Source organism: Heteronotia binoei, chromosome 18 (genome assembly GCF_032191835.1).
Source record: "Heteronotia binoei isolate CCM8104 ecotype False Entrance Well chromosome 18, APGP_CSIRO_Hbin_v1, whole genome shotgun sequence".
NCBI classification, from domain to species: Eukaryota; Metazoa; Chordata; class Lepidosauria; order Squamata; family Gekkonidae; genus Heteronotia; species Heteronotia binoei.
The window spans coordinates 16,038,565-16,054,260 of NC_083240.1; the positions used below are offsets into that span (position 1 = coordinate 16,038,565).

The window sequence follows — 15,696 nt, forward strand, 5'->3', positions numbered from 1 at the left end:
CCAATTGAGACCTGGGGGATCCCCAGGAATCTCATCTCATCACCGGACTTCAGAGATCAGAAACCCTGGAGAAAAGGGATGCTATGGAGGGTGGACTCGATGGCATTGCACCCCACGGAGGTCCCTGGCCTTCTCAGGCGCCATCCCCAAATCTCCAGGCGTTTCCGAACTTGGAGCTGGCAACTCTAACATCCTCTGCAGGTCCGCAGGGAGGATCTGGCAAGTGGCAACTCTATCCGACAGTCCTGGATTCGCCTGTTATGGAAGAAAGCACACAAAAAGATTTTGTGAGGTTCAGAGAGAGTTAGGCTTTATTCAGCTATCACGAACTGCAATGCATCCGTGACAAACTTTAGATCGGGGGGGTCCCCAACACTTCTCAGCCTCCAGGTACTTTTGGAAATTTGATATTGCATGATGGGCACATTAAAAAAATGGCTGCCATAAAATGGCTGCCGCAGGGGGTGGAGACAGCTACACAATGGCGCTGCAGCTTGCACAATGGCAACTGCAGTCACTTGTACTGTTGCGGCAGCTGCTGCCAAAGCAGCTAGAGTTGCCAGCCCCCAGATCCCAGGACGGGATCTCTTGGTTTCAGGAGCTCCTCTCCACCGTGGACCAGCTGACGGGTGGGGGAAACCCTTCTCTAAACAAGGATGCTGTCCCATGATGTCACCCATGTGATAATGTCATCCAGAAATGATGTAATCACCTAGGGGATGCCTTGTGGGGGTGCTCTGGAATTTGAGCAAACTCTATGGTTTGCCACGTGGCATCCCTTTATCCCATATCAAGAAGTGCTTTTTTTGGCGGGGTGTGTGTGTGTGCAGAAAGGGTCCCAGAAGCTTGTGGTTTTTTGTTTGCACGGCTCACCACGTGCAAAGAGAAGCAGTTTTATCAGAAACGTATTCTGTTCAACCAGTCTTCTCCCTCCCTTTCAGCTTTTGCTTCATATTGCAGAGGTGGAAAGTGAAGTCAAGTCACAGCTGACTTATGGAGATCCTGTTGCAGGGGTGTCAAACTCATTCACTATGAGGGCCTGATCTGACATAAATGAGACTTTCTTGGGCCGGGCCATGTGTGTACATATTTAAGATTAGGTAGCAGAGATTATAAACTTTTTAAAGGACACAGACAAACACAACTAAAGTTTTTTTTTTTAAAAAAAAACAACAACCTTAAAACATGCTTAAAACATTCGCACTTGTTGGTCTGAAAGGTGCCTTCTTTGTTTCTCTCCCATGGGAGCCAGGGAACTGGGCAAAGGAAACTGGCTCTTTCCTTCCTTCCCCAGGGGACCAGGAGGGAGAGGAGCCTCAACAAATGGAGAAAATTGAGGCTTTGCTCTGTAGCACCTGTGCGATTGAGCAAACTTGCAAAGCAAGTTGAAATGCAGAAGGAAGCAAGAGAGAGGGAGAAGGAAGTAGACAAGAGCCATTTGCTTGGGGGCCTAATTCGGCCCCCAGGCCGCATGTTTGTCACCCCTGCTGTATGGTTTCTAAGGCAAGAGATGAACAGAGGTAGTTTGCCATTGCCTGGCTCTGGGTAGCGGCCCTGGACTTCCTTGGTGGTCTCCCATCCAAATACTAACCAGAGCTGACCCTGCTTAGCTTCTGAGATCTGATGAGTAATGGCTAGCCTAATCCATCCAGGCATGGGCCCCATTTCATACGCCTTTGATTGATTCACATAAATGCCCTAGACCTTGAGGGGGGGGGGAACTATATTGCTTTTATGAAAACAATCCACAACTGTTCTGGACCCCTGCTTTCATTCCCTCCTTGGCCCTTGAAGTTCACAGAGTAGACTCTAGGCCCATCCTTTATTCTCTCAACTGCACGTTCCCTCACAGGGATGTTTGTGAGGAGGAAGTGGCATCGCCCTTCGCATGTCAGCCACCCAGAGCTTTTGAGAAGAATTATGAGCCACGAACATTCGTAATAAATGAATAATAAGGTTTTCTTTATAGAGCAATGAACAGATTTTCTTAGGGGCGAAGATTCTTGTCAGCGGGCTGGCGGCTTCCAGCAGTGTTTGTGGAGGCAGAGAAATTTTGTTCCCGATTTCAACAGTCCAGGCACTTGACAAGACAGAAGGAATGCTTCTGAGTCAGTTGTGGAGGCTTCCGCCATCTTATGTGTCTCCTTTCTCCTTCTCCTTCAGCCTGCCAACTTGGGTTTTACAAGTCTTCCCCTGGGGATCAGCTGTGTGCCAAATGCTCTCCCCACAGCTATTCTGACAGCCAGGCAGCACAGGTGTGTCGCTGTGAGAGCAGTTATTACCGAGCAGCTCAAGACCCACCTTCAGCACCTTGCTCACGTACGTACCCCTGTCCCCTCCGTTCCATGTGCCATGTGTGCATGAGCAGTCCTAAGTGGGAGAAATGGGGAAAGGGACATGGGGGGTGGGGAGAACAACATTGGCTGCATCCCTTGTGTGGCTTCTAGAAAAAAACCTTGAGGTGACATGGGGCCCACTCTAGGAATCACTGGAAACTCTATGGTAAAGCCATCATTTCTGCCAATTCCTAGAACTACCCAAGAAGTGATTCCTATAATTTTTCTTCTATACAGTTTGTATGTAGTAGATTTCTCTAATGCATCGTCCTCAAGCAGCTCGTGGGAGTTAGATATGGCTCCCCCATTTTATCTTCACAACAACCCTGTGAGGTAGGATAGGCCAAGACACAGGTGACTGCTCCCAAAGTCACCTAATAAATTTTATGGGTGAATACAGGATTGAATGCTAATTGTTCATACTTTAGTCTTACACACTAATCACTACACCACACCGTCTTCCAAATCAATGAACAATGAATATTTATTCCATTTTTTTCTGACTTCCATAGATGCCATATGCAGCATTTTTTTTTTTAAAAAAATATGCATTTGCTTTGTTTTATTTATAATTGTTGACGTGAGAATTTAAAAAAAAAATTATATCATTTTCACACTGTTAAGCCATCTTTGTCTCTTAGCAGCCTTCAATTAATTTAGCTTGTTTCTCATTGTTTCTCGAAGAAGTTCAGGGCAGAACATATGCACAAATTTTTTGAGCAGGAGTGTGATGTCCAGAACCATTCTTGCACATCATCTCCACCTCTTTCCCCCAGATTTCCCCCCCCCCCCAAAAAAAAAATCTGGGCTAGCTCTATTGAAGCATCAGCATTATTTTTTATCTGCAGGGCACTGGAGTGGTCTGTTCTGTAGGAAAGCATTAAAAAATGTCATCCCTCCCACAATGTGCAATGGTATAGCCTGGACTGCCCTTTATGGGCTCTGCCACTTCCATCAGATGGGGAGGGAAGGTGCATGACTGGCCTCGCTACTAGGTAAAGTAGACAATTGCCTAGGGCGCTGGCCTTCTGGGAGCACCGAATTGGGCACCCCCCATGTGACTTGGTGATGTTATCAGTGCAGGGGGGCGGGGTGTGCCAGAAGATAGCTTCGCCTAGGCTGCCAGACAGTCGAGGGCCGGCCCTGGGAAGGTGGGATGGTATGGCCTGATCTCATCAGATCTCAGGGTCAGCCCTTGGAAGGGAGATCACCAAAGAAGGCTCTGCAGATGGAGTCCACGTGGCAAACCGCCTCTGCTGCTCACAAGCCTTGGAAGACCCCTTGCTGGAGTTGCCATTAGTTGGCTGTGGCTTGACATCGCCACCATCTGATGCCTGTGGGGATCAAGAAGCTGTGCAATGTGGGTGATGGAGTGGGGTTGGGGACCTGCTTAGAATGGACACAGACATGAAGCTGCCTTATACTGAGCCAGACTTTTTAAAGCCAGTATTGTCTTCTCTGACTGGCAGTGGCACTCCAGGGACTCAGAGAGGAAGTCTTTTTCATCACCTGGTCTTTTTTTAATCAGGAGAGGTTGGGGAACTGAACCTGGAGTTTCTGTACAAAAAGCCCTGCGTGAAACGGTGGTGATGTCAGGGATGTGTGACCTAATATGCAAATGTTCCTGCTGGGTTTTTTCCTACAAAAAAGCCCTGACTATATAGCAGGTTCATGTATACTTACTAGATATTTATGGAATCACAGAATCATAGAGTTGGAAGGGTCCCTACAGCTCATCTAATCCAACTTCCTGCTCACTGCAGGATCAACCTACTAGACCAGGGGTAGGGAACGTTGGCTCTCCAGATGTTTTTTGCCTACAACTCCCATCAGCTCCAGCCATTGGCCATGCTGGCTGGGGCTGATGGGAGTTGTAGGCAAAAAACTTCTGGAGAGCCAATGTTCCCTACCCCTGTACTAGACTCTCCTGACGTGTTTGTCCAGCCGCTGCTTAAAGCTTGTCAGCGAGGAGAAGCTGACTGCCTTGTGGGGTTGCTGATTCCACTGTTGAACAACTCTTCCTGTAAAAAAGCTTTTCCTAATATCCAGCCAGTTCCTCCTTGCCCTTAATTTAAACCCATTCTTGCAAGTCCTCTCCTCTGCTGACAATAGGAACAGCTCCCTGCCCTCCTGTAAGAGAAGACGAAGATGATGATGATGATCATCATCATCATCACATTTTATTTGTATCCCGCCCTCCCCGCCGAAGCAGGCTCAGGGCGGCTAACAGCAAGAATTCAATACATACATTGTATAATATAACATTTTAATATAATATAACATTTTATATAATATAACATTTTAACTACAATTAAAATTCTAAAAACAATAAAATTAATATTTTTGTGCTATTACCCGGATGGCAAGTTGGATTTATATCTCACTCTCCACTTCGAATCTGAGTTTCAGAGCAGCTCGCCATCTTTTTTATCTTCCTCTCCCACCACAGACACCCTGTGAGGTGGGTGGGGCTGAGAGAGCTCTCACAGCAGCTGCCCTTTCAAGGACAACCTCTGCCAGAGCTATGGCTGACCCAAGGCCATTCCAGCAGGTGCAAGTGGAGGAGTGGGGAATCAAACCACTACACCAAACTGGCTCTCAAAGTGACAGCACTTCAAATTCTTAGAGACAGCAATCATGCCCCACCCCTCAATTTAAGGGGACATTTGATTTATTTATTTATTTTGTTAAATTTATGAATCGTCTAATTTCTCTAGGCAGTTTGCAGCATTAAAACAATTAAAACGGTACAGATTAATACAGACTGAGACACACTTTAGCTTCACCAGAATTGTTGTGTCAAGTACTTGCTGCCCAAACCTTGCGGTTTTGAGTGCTACTCAGCCTGATTCTGCTCTTTCCCATCCTTTCCAGGGCCTCCTTCTGCTCCCCTGAACCTGCTATCCAGTGTGAATGGTACTTCGGTTACCCTGGAGTGGTCCCCGCCACTGGATAAAGGAGGCCGCAGCGATGTCATCTATAACGTGCTCTGTCGCCGTTGCACGTGGGACTCGGGCCAATGCGAGGCCTGCAGTGCTGGGATCCGCTTCATTCCCCAGCAGACAAATTTGGCTCAGGGCTCTCTTGTTGTCACCAATCTCCTGGCCCACACCAACTACTCCTTCTGGGTGGAGGCCGTCAACGGGGTCTCTGAGCTGAGTCTCGAGCCACCAAGATTCACCGCTGTCAACATCACCACGAACCAGGCAGGTAGGAGATGGCCCCTGTCAGTCAGCTCTCATGTGCTCTTCTGTTCTGGGGCTGGTGCTACAGAACTGACCCATGAGAGGCGTCTTTTCAGCATTTCATTGGACAAAGCTGACACTGTTCGATCAGACTTTTATGTAACCTGAACGCATGAAGCTGCCTTATACCCTGGGCTTTTTTTGTAGCAGAAACTCCTTTGCATATTAGGCCACACACCCCTGATGTAGCCAATCCTCCTGGAGTTTACAGTAGGCCCTGTACTAAAAGCCCTGTAAGCTCTTGGAGGATTGGCTACATCAGGGGTGTGTGGCCTAATATGCAAGGAGTTCCTGCTACAAAAAAGGCCTTGCAATACTGAATCAGAGCTTTGGTTCATCAAAGTCAGTATTGTCTACTCAGACTGGCAGCAGCTTTCCAGGGTCTCAGCTGGGGGGTCTTCCACGTCAGCTACAACTTGATCCTTTTGAACTGGAGATGTCAGAAACTGAACCTGGGACCTTCTACATGCCAAACAGATAATCTTACACTGAGGCAGCACTTCTCTGTGTGAAAAACCTTTGTTGTGGTTACTTTACTATAATATAGTGGGTTCTACGGATTGAAGAGGCGAGGTGGTAGTGAAACGTCAGCTCTTTATTGATTTCAGCATAGTAAAGGCGAAGCATAAGACTGGCAAACTGGGCCAATGGGGCCAACTTTATACAACTCAGGAGGGTTCCAGCGCAAGCATTCTATTGGATCGTTCAAACCAGCAGGAGGTCCATGATTGGAGCAGGGCAGCAGGGACTGTGCCACACGCTTTAGCTTCAGGATTCTGCTGCCCATTGTTCCCAAGTCCCCAAGCTCTGGTCGTCTGGCTTCAAAGAGCCAGGCAGGAACACCCAATTCAGTTCTCACTTGAGTCCACATACATAACATTTACTTAGTTTAAAAAAAAAATTAGAAGATATATGAGACCGATTTCCGACTCGCCTTACACTGCTCTCACACTCCTCTTCTCAGCGGGGCTTCCATGCGAGTTCACACTAGCTGCCCCAGAGCTGCAACTAGCATCGCCTTTTTCGAGCGGCAAACAGAAATTGGTTTTTAGAGGTTTCTGTTTGCCTCATGAAAAAGGGTATGCTAGTTGCAGCCCCAGGGCAGATAGTGTGAAATTGGACGGAAGCCCCACTGAGAAGAGACGTGTGAGAGCGGCGTAAGGCAAGTCAGAAATCGGTCTGAGTAATGCAAATAATTGGGGTTTTTTATAAAGTGCAAATTGATCATTGGAAATGCTTACTATTTCCCCCCTGGATTCAGAGAAAGTAATTTTGTGCCCTTATACATCTGTTCTGTTTTAAAATCATTCTTTAAAACCCATGTACTTTCTATTTCTGAATTTAGAGAGAACAGTTTTGAAATTTGCTATATGGGATGTGTTCTGATTTCTCATCCTTGCAATTCCCACCCCCAAATTCTCCCTTGTGTAAATCATACCCACAATTCTTCAGTTATGTGTTATTTTTTGCAGGGCTTTTTTTTGTAGCAGGAACTCCTTTGCATATTAGGCCACACCCCCTGATGTAGCCACTCCTCCGAGAACTTACAGTAGGCCTTGTAAGAAGATCCCTGTAAGCTCTTAGAAGATTGGCTACATCAGGGGTGTGTGGCCTAATATGCAAAGGAGTTCCTGCTACAAAAAAAGCCCTTTTCTGTATCTTCCAAATGAGGCTCCCTTCTGTACAACGGGTATGTTTTCCAATATTATTTGTCAAATTAGCATTATCATTGTGGATTGGAAAAAAAAGCTTTTCCACTAGTGAACTAGGACGGAAGTCGTCCCTCTCGACCACCAAAAACGGTAAGCTAGGGACCATGGGGGTCTGTCTGAACAAATGGCATGTAGAAGAGGGGCTCTAATAAGGAGGGGAACTGAGAGAGTGAAAAATCACTAGCAAACAGAAGTACAGAATCAAAACCCTTGACATAAAATATCAGCAAAATGAAAAAAGGTATGAAATCCGGAACTACCCTGCAGATTTGTAAAATATAGGTATCTCAGAGCAGGAGTGTCTGTCTTGGCCTACTGTTTTTGTAGGTTGGGAAATTTCCTTCGATTCATGGAGGGTAATGCTTCCCGCACGGAAAAGGAGATGCAGGTAAAAGTTCTAAATGCACACAGATAATTGCTAGTTTGAGTTTCTATTAATGCTCCATTTGAGCGTTCTTTCTGCGACTCCACTGACAGCTTTGCCCTGGGATGTGAGCACACTGTTATGTGTAGTTTCGTGATCATTGTGAAAGGTTTTTTTCCCCTCCTTCCCTTATACAAGCTTTAAATTGCAGCCGTTGTGGCTGCAATTTTCAGCAGAAGGCCATTGTGTGTTTTGTTTTTTTAACCTCTCACACTGTGAGGTCCCTCTCCCCTCAAATCTCCACCCCAAGTTGCTTTTACTCCACTAAGCAAAGAAATTCCTAAATATAAAATAAAAGTGGCAACAGAGGGGGAAAACTAAAATAGTATATTGGTCATTTATACCAAGGACAATGTTGAATTTCTCATCCCTGTTATTTTGACCTGAAAATCCTTGAATTCAGAGTCAGCTCTGCCTTGTGAAAATCAAACCCATGCTTCTTTCTTCTCACATAATTTCCCGTCTCCTCTCCATTAGACCCATATTTTAGAGCTATTTGTGCAATGATAATTGTTCAAGTATTTTGAGCGGTATTTAACTTGTTTTAATATTTTAATGTTTTACAGTCATATTGTGAATTGTCATCGAATTGTGACTCTTGTTAGCCACCCTGAGCCCGTTTGGGGAGGGCAGGATATAAGTGCAATAAATAATATAATATGAATAAATAAGTCCCCATTAGAGATTATGCCTATATGATCTGGATAAGTGATGCATGTTGTGGGTATAAGTGCTGTTATTAGTTGCACGGGTAAACAATATGCTGCGCATACAAATCCGACAGTGAAAACTGGCAAACCGCACTCGTTAATAAAAATAGAAACAACTATCAAAAGGAACGAGATACCGAACGTTCGCTCATCCCTAATTAATGTTCAGTTTCCCTGAGTCTCCTCTTGTTTTCTGATGGGAATGCTCTTAATTTGGAAATACCAGAAGCGTCTTCTGGATCCGAATGTGGTCCATCTAGCTGAGCATTCTGTCTGTCACAGGCACCAGCCAGATAATGGAAATTGCTGCTAATAATTGTTCCAAACCAAGCACCCAAAGCTTTTTTTGTAGCAGGAGTTCCTTTGCATATTAGGCAACACCCGGGGTGGAATTCTAGCAGGAGCTCCCTTGCATATTAGGCCACACACCCCCTGATGTAGCCAATCTTCCAAGAGCTTACAAAAAAGAGCCTTGTAAGCTCTTGGAGGATTGGCTACATCAGGAGCTCCTGCTAGAATTCCACCCGTCGCCACAACCCATCTTATGTAGCCAATTCTCCAAGAGCTTACAGGGCTCTTAGTACAGGGCCTATTGTAAGCTCCAGGAGGATTAGCTACATCAGGGGTGTGTGGCCTAATATGCAAAGGAGTTCCTGCTACAAAAAAAGCCCTGCATGCATCTATATACAGATGAGATGTGTCTCATCCCTGTTGCCCTGCTTCTGAACATACGAAGCTGCCATATCCTGAATCAGATCCTTGGCCCATCAAAGTCAGTATTGTTTGCTCAGTCTGGCTGAGGCTCTCCAGCATCTCAGGCAGAGGTCCTTCACATCACCTACCGCCTAGTCCTTTTAACTGGAGATGCCAGGGATTGAACCCAGGACCTTCTGCATGCCAAGCAGATGATCTGCCACTGAGCCACATCCTCTCTTTCCCAGGGCTTTTTTTGTAGCAGGAACTCATTTGCATATTAGGCCATACACCCCAATGTAGCCAATCCTCCAAGAGTTTACAGTAGGCTCTGTATGAAGAGCCCTGTAAGCTCTTGGAGGATTGGCTACATCAGGGGTGTGTGTGTGTGGCCTAATACGCAAAGGAGTTCCTGCTACAAAAAAAAAAAGCCCAGCTCTTTTCCTCCATGACTCTCTGTTGTGTGCTTTCTTAGCCCCATCCCAGGTGCTGGCCATTCACCAAGAGAACGTGGGTCAGAACAGCGTCACCCTCATCTGGCAGGAACCAGACCAACCCAACGGCATCATTTTGGAATATGAGATCAAATATTATGAAAAGGTAATTGGTTTATTGGCTGGGTGGGGGGAGAGGTGGTAGAACTGATTCAGTATAAGGCAGCATCGTGTGTACATTCTCTAAATAAAAATTAAACCGGAAGTTAGATTGGATAGATGGTGGACCAGAAAGCAGCAGGATGCAAACAGAAGCGGGAGGGTGGGGGTGGGGGGGAAGGGATTCATCCATCCCTCTAATTAAACAGGGGTGTCGAACTCATTTGTTACAAGGGCCGGATCTGACCTAAATGAGGCCTTGTTAGGCCAGGCCATGTATGTCATAAAATGGAATGTCACGTAGCGGAGATTCAAACTTTATAAAGGACACAAACACAATTAAAGATTTTTTAAAAAACCTAAAACATGCTTAAAAGATGAGCACTCTTGCAATATTTTGTTTATTTAAAAGTTTCTGATAACATAAAATCTGGAGATTAATGTCTGTGCTGTGGCAATCTTGAGTTCAGGTGTTGTTCAGGTGTGTGTCTGTAAGTTGCAAGCCTTTTGATTGACATTCTTTTGATTGACATTCTTACAGAAATCTCATGGTCAACGCTTTGAGCCTAAGCCCCAGGGGACAATGTGAAATGGCTAGGCATTGTCAGCTTTTGTACATAAGTTGCTTCATGTGCTGGTCAGCCAATGGAGAAAATAGAGGCTTTGCTCAGTACCTCTGGTGCAGTTGAGCAAGCCTGTCAAAGTAAGCTGTGGTGCAGAAAGAAGCAAGAGAGAGAGAAGGAGGGAAGCAGATGACAATGAGTTGCTCATGGACCTTATAGGGGTCCTCCGGGGGCCTGATTTGGCCCTCGGGCCACATGTTTGCACCCCTGCTCTAATATATTATGCTTGTGCCTATTCCAAACCCAAGTCTGCAAGTTCTGTCTCTCTGGTAAACCTATTAACTGTGTTTACCACCCTAGGACAAAGAGATGCAGAGTTACTCCACGCTGAAGTCCAAGGGCAACAGCACCACTGTCTCAGGACTCAAGCCCGCGACCCGCTACATCTTCCAAGTCCGGGCCCGCACCTCTGCTGGTTGTGGCAAGTTCAGCCAGGCCATGGAAGTGGAGACCACCAAAGCAAGTGAGGAACCGTGGGAGCAGCGCGTCCAAGAGCAGAGCGGGGGGAGGCCCAGCAGCACTTGGCATGGGGCCCCTTCCCCTACAAATTTAGAAACCAACCCGGGAGTTGGGTTATTTTCCCCATGATTGCTTAAAATGGTACAACATTCCCAACCTTTTCTGAGCCAGCATAGCATAGGGATTAAAGTGTCAGACTAGGATTTGGAAGACCCAGGTTCGAATCCCTCGAAACTTGCCAACTGAACTTGGTTGAGCCAGTCTCTTTCTCAGCCTACCCCTACCTTGCAAGGCTGCTGTTGGGAAGGTAGAATGGAGGAGGGGGAAATGATGTTGTAAGCCACTTTGGGTCTTCTCTGGAAAGAAAAGGGAGTAGAAAAGGGAGTATTGACATTCTTACAGAAATTTCATGGTCAACGCTTTGCGCCTAAGACCCAGGGGACAACATGAAATGGCTGGGCATTGTCAGCTTTTGAAGGGCTGTCATATAGATGAGGGCACAGAATTGTTTTCTGTGGCCCCAGAAGGTAGGACCAGAACCAACGGGTTGAAATTTAATCAGAAGAGTTTCCGGCTCAACATTAGGAAAAACTTCCTTACCGTTAGAGCAATTCCTCAGTGAAACAGGCTTCCTTGGGTGGGCTTTCCTTCCCTGGAGGTTTTTAAACAGAGGCTAGATGGCCATCTGACAGCAATGTTGATCCTGTGGATTTAGAGGGAGGTATTTGTGAAGGTCCTGCCTTGTGCAGGGGATTGGACTAGATGACCCTGTGGGTCCCTTCCAACTCCTATGAAATATCTAAATACATACATACATACAACCTCTTCTGGCCAGGTTACAAAAACTGGGGCTCTGGCTCAGTGGTAGAGCATCTGCTTGGCATGCAGAAGGTCCCAGGTTCAACCCCTGGTTCTCCAGTTAAAAGGATCAGGCAGGAGGAGACAGGAAACATCTCAGCCTGAGACCCTGGAGAGCTGATGCCAGTCAGAGCAAACAACACCGACCTGGATGGCAACCAGGGGTGGAATTCGAGGAGGAGCTCATTTGCATATTAGGCCACACACCCCTGATGTAGCCAATCCTCCAAGAGCTTACATGGCTCTTTTTTGTAAGCTCTTGGAGGATTGGCTACATCAGGGGTGTGTGGCCTAATATGCAAAGGAGCTCCTGGCTTCTAAGCTGTTTTCTACAGAATCATTGAGTCAGACCCTTAGTCCATCAAGGTCAGCACTCTCTACTCAGACTGGCAGCAGCTCTCCAGGGTCTCAGGCTGAGGTCTTTCCCATCATCTATTGCCTGGTCCTTTTAACCGGAGATACTGGGAACTGAATGAGGGATCGGGCCACAGCCTCGCCTCTGAAAATCCTCGAAGGCAGCAAATTAGAATCCAGCGCAACCTTTTGTTTCCCAGTAGCTCGCCATTATGATACCACCACAGTCGTCTGGATCTGCCTCACCTTGATCTCCGGTCTGGTCTCCCTGCTCCTCTTTCTGATCTGCAAGAAAAGGTAGGCGAGAAGGGTATGAACCCAATCTCCTCCTCCTCCTCTTCCTCCTCCTTCTCTTTGGGTGCCCGTTGGGGAGAGAGATGGGTTATAAATGTAGTAAGTACATACATAATAAAATCACCTCTCTCCCTCGGTCCTCTGTCCCCTCATACACCCTGCTCTGGCCTGTGCCGCTGCTGGAATGTGGCTTCGTTGAGGCAGAGAGGACAAACTTGAGTGGACTTTTGACAATGACTGTTGAGATTGTCTGACAGGCACCCAAGCCAGACCGGCAGCCTCTCCTCTAAGGTGACATTTCAATCTCTCTCCTGTCTTGATTTGCGTCTCCCTCTGCGTGCAGGCACTGTGGCTACAGCAAGGCTTTCCAAGACTCTGACGAGGAGAAAATGCACTATCAGAATGGACAGGGTGAGTGCAGAGGGGTCCTGTTACCTTCACGTATGTCCAGCTTCAGACTTGTCATGGGGCTGGCATCGGGGGTAAGAAGGCTTTTTTGGCTTTGTTTTTTTAGCAGGAACGTCTCTTCATATTAGGCCACACCTCCCTGATGCAGCTAATCCTCCTGGAGCTTGCAGTAGGCCCTGTACTAAGAGCCCTGTAAGCTCTTGGAGGATTAGCTACATCAGGGGTGTGTGGCCTAATATGCAAAGGAGTTTCTGCTACAAGAAAAGCCCTGGGGGTAAGCATTGTTTGGCAGCTGCCGGGGCACTGGGCCTCAAGAGGGGGGCAGTGCTGCTTTTCAGCAGGTTGCAGTCAGTGCCACAGCCCCCCACATCTTAGCAGTGGCAATGGCAATGGGCCCGTAGCCATAGTGGGGCACAATGGGGCCACGCCCCCTCACTCATGTGCCACGCTCATTACAGCAGGGGTCTCGTGCTGCCCAAGTTCATTGAAACCTTCCATGAAGGAGGGAGGCAATGTGTCTATGAATGCCCCCAAAATGGAGCAAATGGCCTGCCCAGGGGCCCTGAAAATTTGGTCTCAGTTCTTAAGAACATAAGAGAAGCCATGTTGGATCAGGCCAATGGCCCATCCAGTCCAACACTCTGTATCACACCGTGGCCAATATATATATGTATATATATATACGTCCACGAGTTCTTGTATTGTGAGAAAGGGAGAAAAGTACTTCTTTCTCTACTTTCTCCATCCCATGCATAATCTTGTAAACCTCTATCATGTCACCCTGCAGTCGACGTTTCTCCAAGCTAAAGAGCCCCAAGCGTTTTAACCTTTCTTTATAGGGAAAGTGTTCCAACCCTTTAATCATTCTAGTTGCCCTTTTCTGCACTTTTTCCAATGCTATTTGCTGCTCCAGTGCTATTTTCCAGCTCCATTTGCTGTTATCATTCCAGGAGTAAGCCTCAGCATGGCTTTTTTTTTTTTTTAGCAGGAACGCACAGAAATGCAGTTCCGGCTGGCTTGGCATCAGGGGGTGTGGCCTAATATGAAAATGAGTTCCTGCTAGGCTTTTTCTACAAAAAAAGCCCTGAGCCTCAGCAACGTGTTTGCCATGAAACGGGCTGTGCCTGACTTACCCTTGTAGAGTGCAGGGGTTGACTTTTCAGATTTCTTTCTATCCACTTTCCTTCCAGACTTTAGAACTTGGGACAATGTATGCAGTTTTGGAAAATGGAGCTATTGCATTAGGAATTTGCCACTGCCCTATGTTTTTATGTCCAAATGATGTGAGGTGTAGTTTGCAGAAGCTCTCAGTTATTTGCAGAAGCTCTCAGTTATTTGTAATATGTGAGAGTGTCTCTCACATATTACAAATGCAAATGGATAGTGCACTGTAAAAAGGTAACTCTTATGTGATTGCATATACAGTCACATCAGGATTTTGGGGTGTGATGTTTCACAAATAATACACTGCAAATTGATGATACACTGCAAAAAAAGTGACCCCCTCTGTGATTATATACACGGTCACATCAGGATTTTGGGGTATGATATTTCACAAAGCCACAGTAGCACATGGGTGCATCAGAACAACACTGGCCAAAAAGAATTTTGTGTAAGGTCATTCTCAAGATTGCTTTTTTTTTTTGGCAGTGTTTGGGTTTGTTTGGCAGTGTTTTGCCAGTGCAGATATGTGTAGTGCTAATACAGATGGAAGAGAAGATACTGGCAAACTAAAAGTTGAGGGCAATCTCTGATTTTGCAGCAAATTTTAGAAATTCTTTTAGTTCAACAGGAGTAGAATGCCGACTGGAGCAAAATTTTGGTACAATAAATGAACAGAACCGGGAAGGGGGATGGTTTGTCCCCAGTCAGAATGCCACTGTGTTTGTACCTAATTCCAGGGCTTTTTGTTGTTGCAGGAACTCCTTTGCATATTAGGCCACACCCCTTGATGTAGTCAATCCTCCAAGAGTTTACAGGACTCTTAGTCCAGGGCCTACTGTAAGCTCCAGGAGATTGGCTACATCAGGGGTGTGTGGCCTAATATGCAAAGGAGTTTCTGCTATAAAAAAAGCCCTGCTCAATTCCCTTTCCTGTTGGCACCCGCAACTAGCCCTCATTTATCTGGGGTTAAGGAGAATATCTTTGGGTTCAAGGGTGTGAATTTTAGACAAGTCCAGTTCAAGCATGTCTCATTTTAGAAATTAGCCCTTTAAGAATCCCTTCTATAGGATATGGGGTTTGACATTTCTTTGCATCGCTGCCTTGAGATCTTGCTTCCCCCCTGACTTGCACTGAACTTCCCACAGTGAAATTCCCTGAGTCGAAATTCTACGTGGAGCCGCACACTTACGAGGATCCCTGCCAAGCCATACACGAGTTCACCCGGGAGATCGAAGCCTCCAGGATTAAAATCGAAAGAGTCATCGGGTCTGGTGTGTGTTTTTCTTCTTTCTTACACATTCTCACCCCTTCATCATTCTGGGTATACCAAACATCTGTGAGAAAGACCCTGGGACAGGGGGGCCAACGGTAGCTCTCCAGATGTTTTTTGCCTACAACTCCCATCAGCTCCAGCCAGCATGGCCAATGGCTGGAGCTGATGGGAGTTGTAGGCAAAAAACAATCTGGAGAGCTACCGTCGGCCACCCCTGCCCTGGGGGATTTAGTTAGGGTTAGAATCCTAAAATCATAGAGTTGGAAGCAATGTTCCCTCTAAGCTGCAGAGTCTTGTGAGCAAAAATTCTGCTTTGTGAGCTACTGGTATGAAAGTTGTCAGCTACTGGAATTAAAGTTGTGAGCTACTGCATGAATGAGTGAGCTCTGGGGTCATCCTTCCTGAGCTAAGACAAAAGTGTGTGAGCTGGGAGCTAAAACTCTGTGAGCTAGCTCACGCTAACTCAGCCTATAGGGAGCACTGGTTGGAAGGTACCTCCAGGATAGTCCAACTCCCTACACAATGCAGGAAATTCATATATTTCCTCACA

General features: G+C 46.4%; 1 protein-coding gene across 1 annotated transcript in view; it reads left to right on the forward strand.

Moving 5' to 3' along the window:
• The window catches only part of EPHA8 (EPH receptor A8), a 91,814-nt gene that overhangs the window by 58,617 nt on the left and 17,501 nt on the right, over positions 1 to 15,696 (forward strand). The window contains exons 4-10 of the mRNA XM_060259173.1: positions 2,164 to 2,319; positions 5,211 to 5,546; positions 9,596 to 9,720; positions 10,637 to 10,799; positions 12,208 to 12,304; positions 12,645 to 12,712; positions 15,019 to 15,144. Coding sequence (XP_060115156.1) covers positions 2,164 to 2,319; positions 5,211 to 5,546; positions 9,596 to 9,720; positions 10,637 to 10,799; positions 12,208 to 12,304; positions 12,645 to 12,712; positions 15,019 to 15,144 — 1,071 coding nt within the window. The remainder of the gene's footprint in view (positions 1 to 2,163; positions 2,320 to 5,210; positions 5,547 to 9,595; positions 9,721 to 10,636; positions 10,800 to 12,207; positions 12,305 to 12,644; positions 12,713 to 15,018; positions 15,145 to 15,696) is intronic.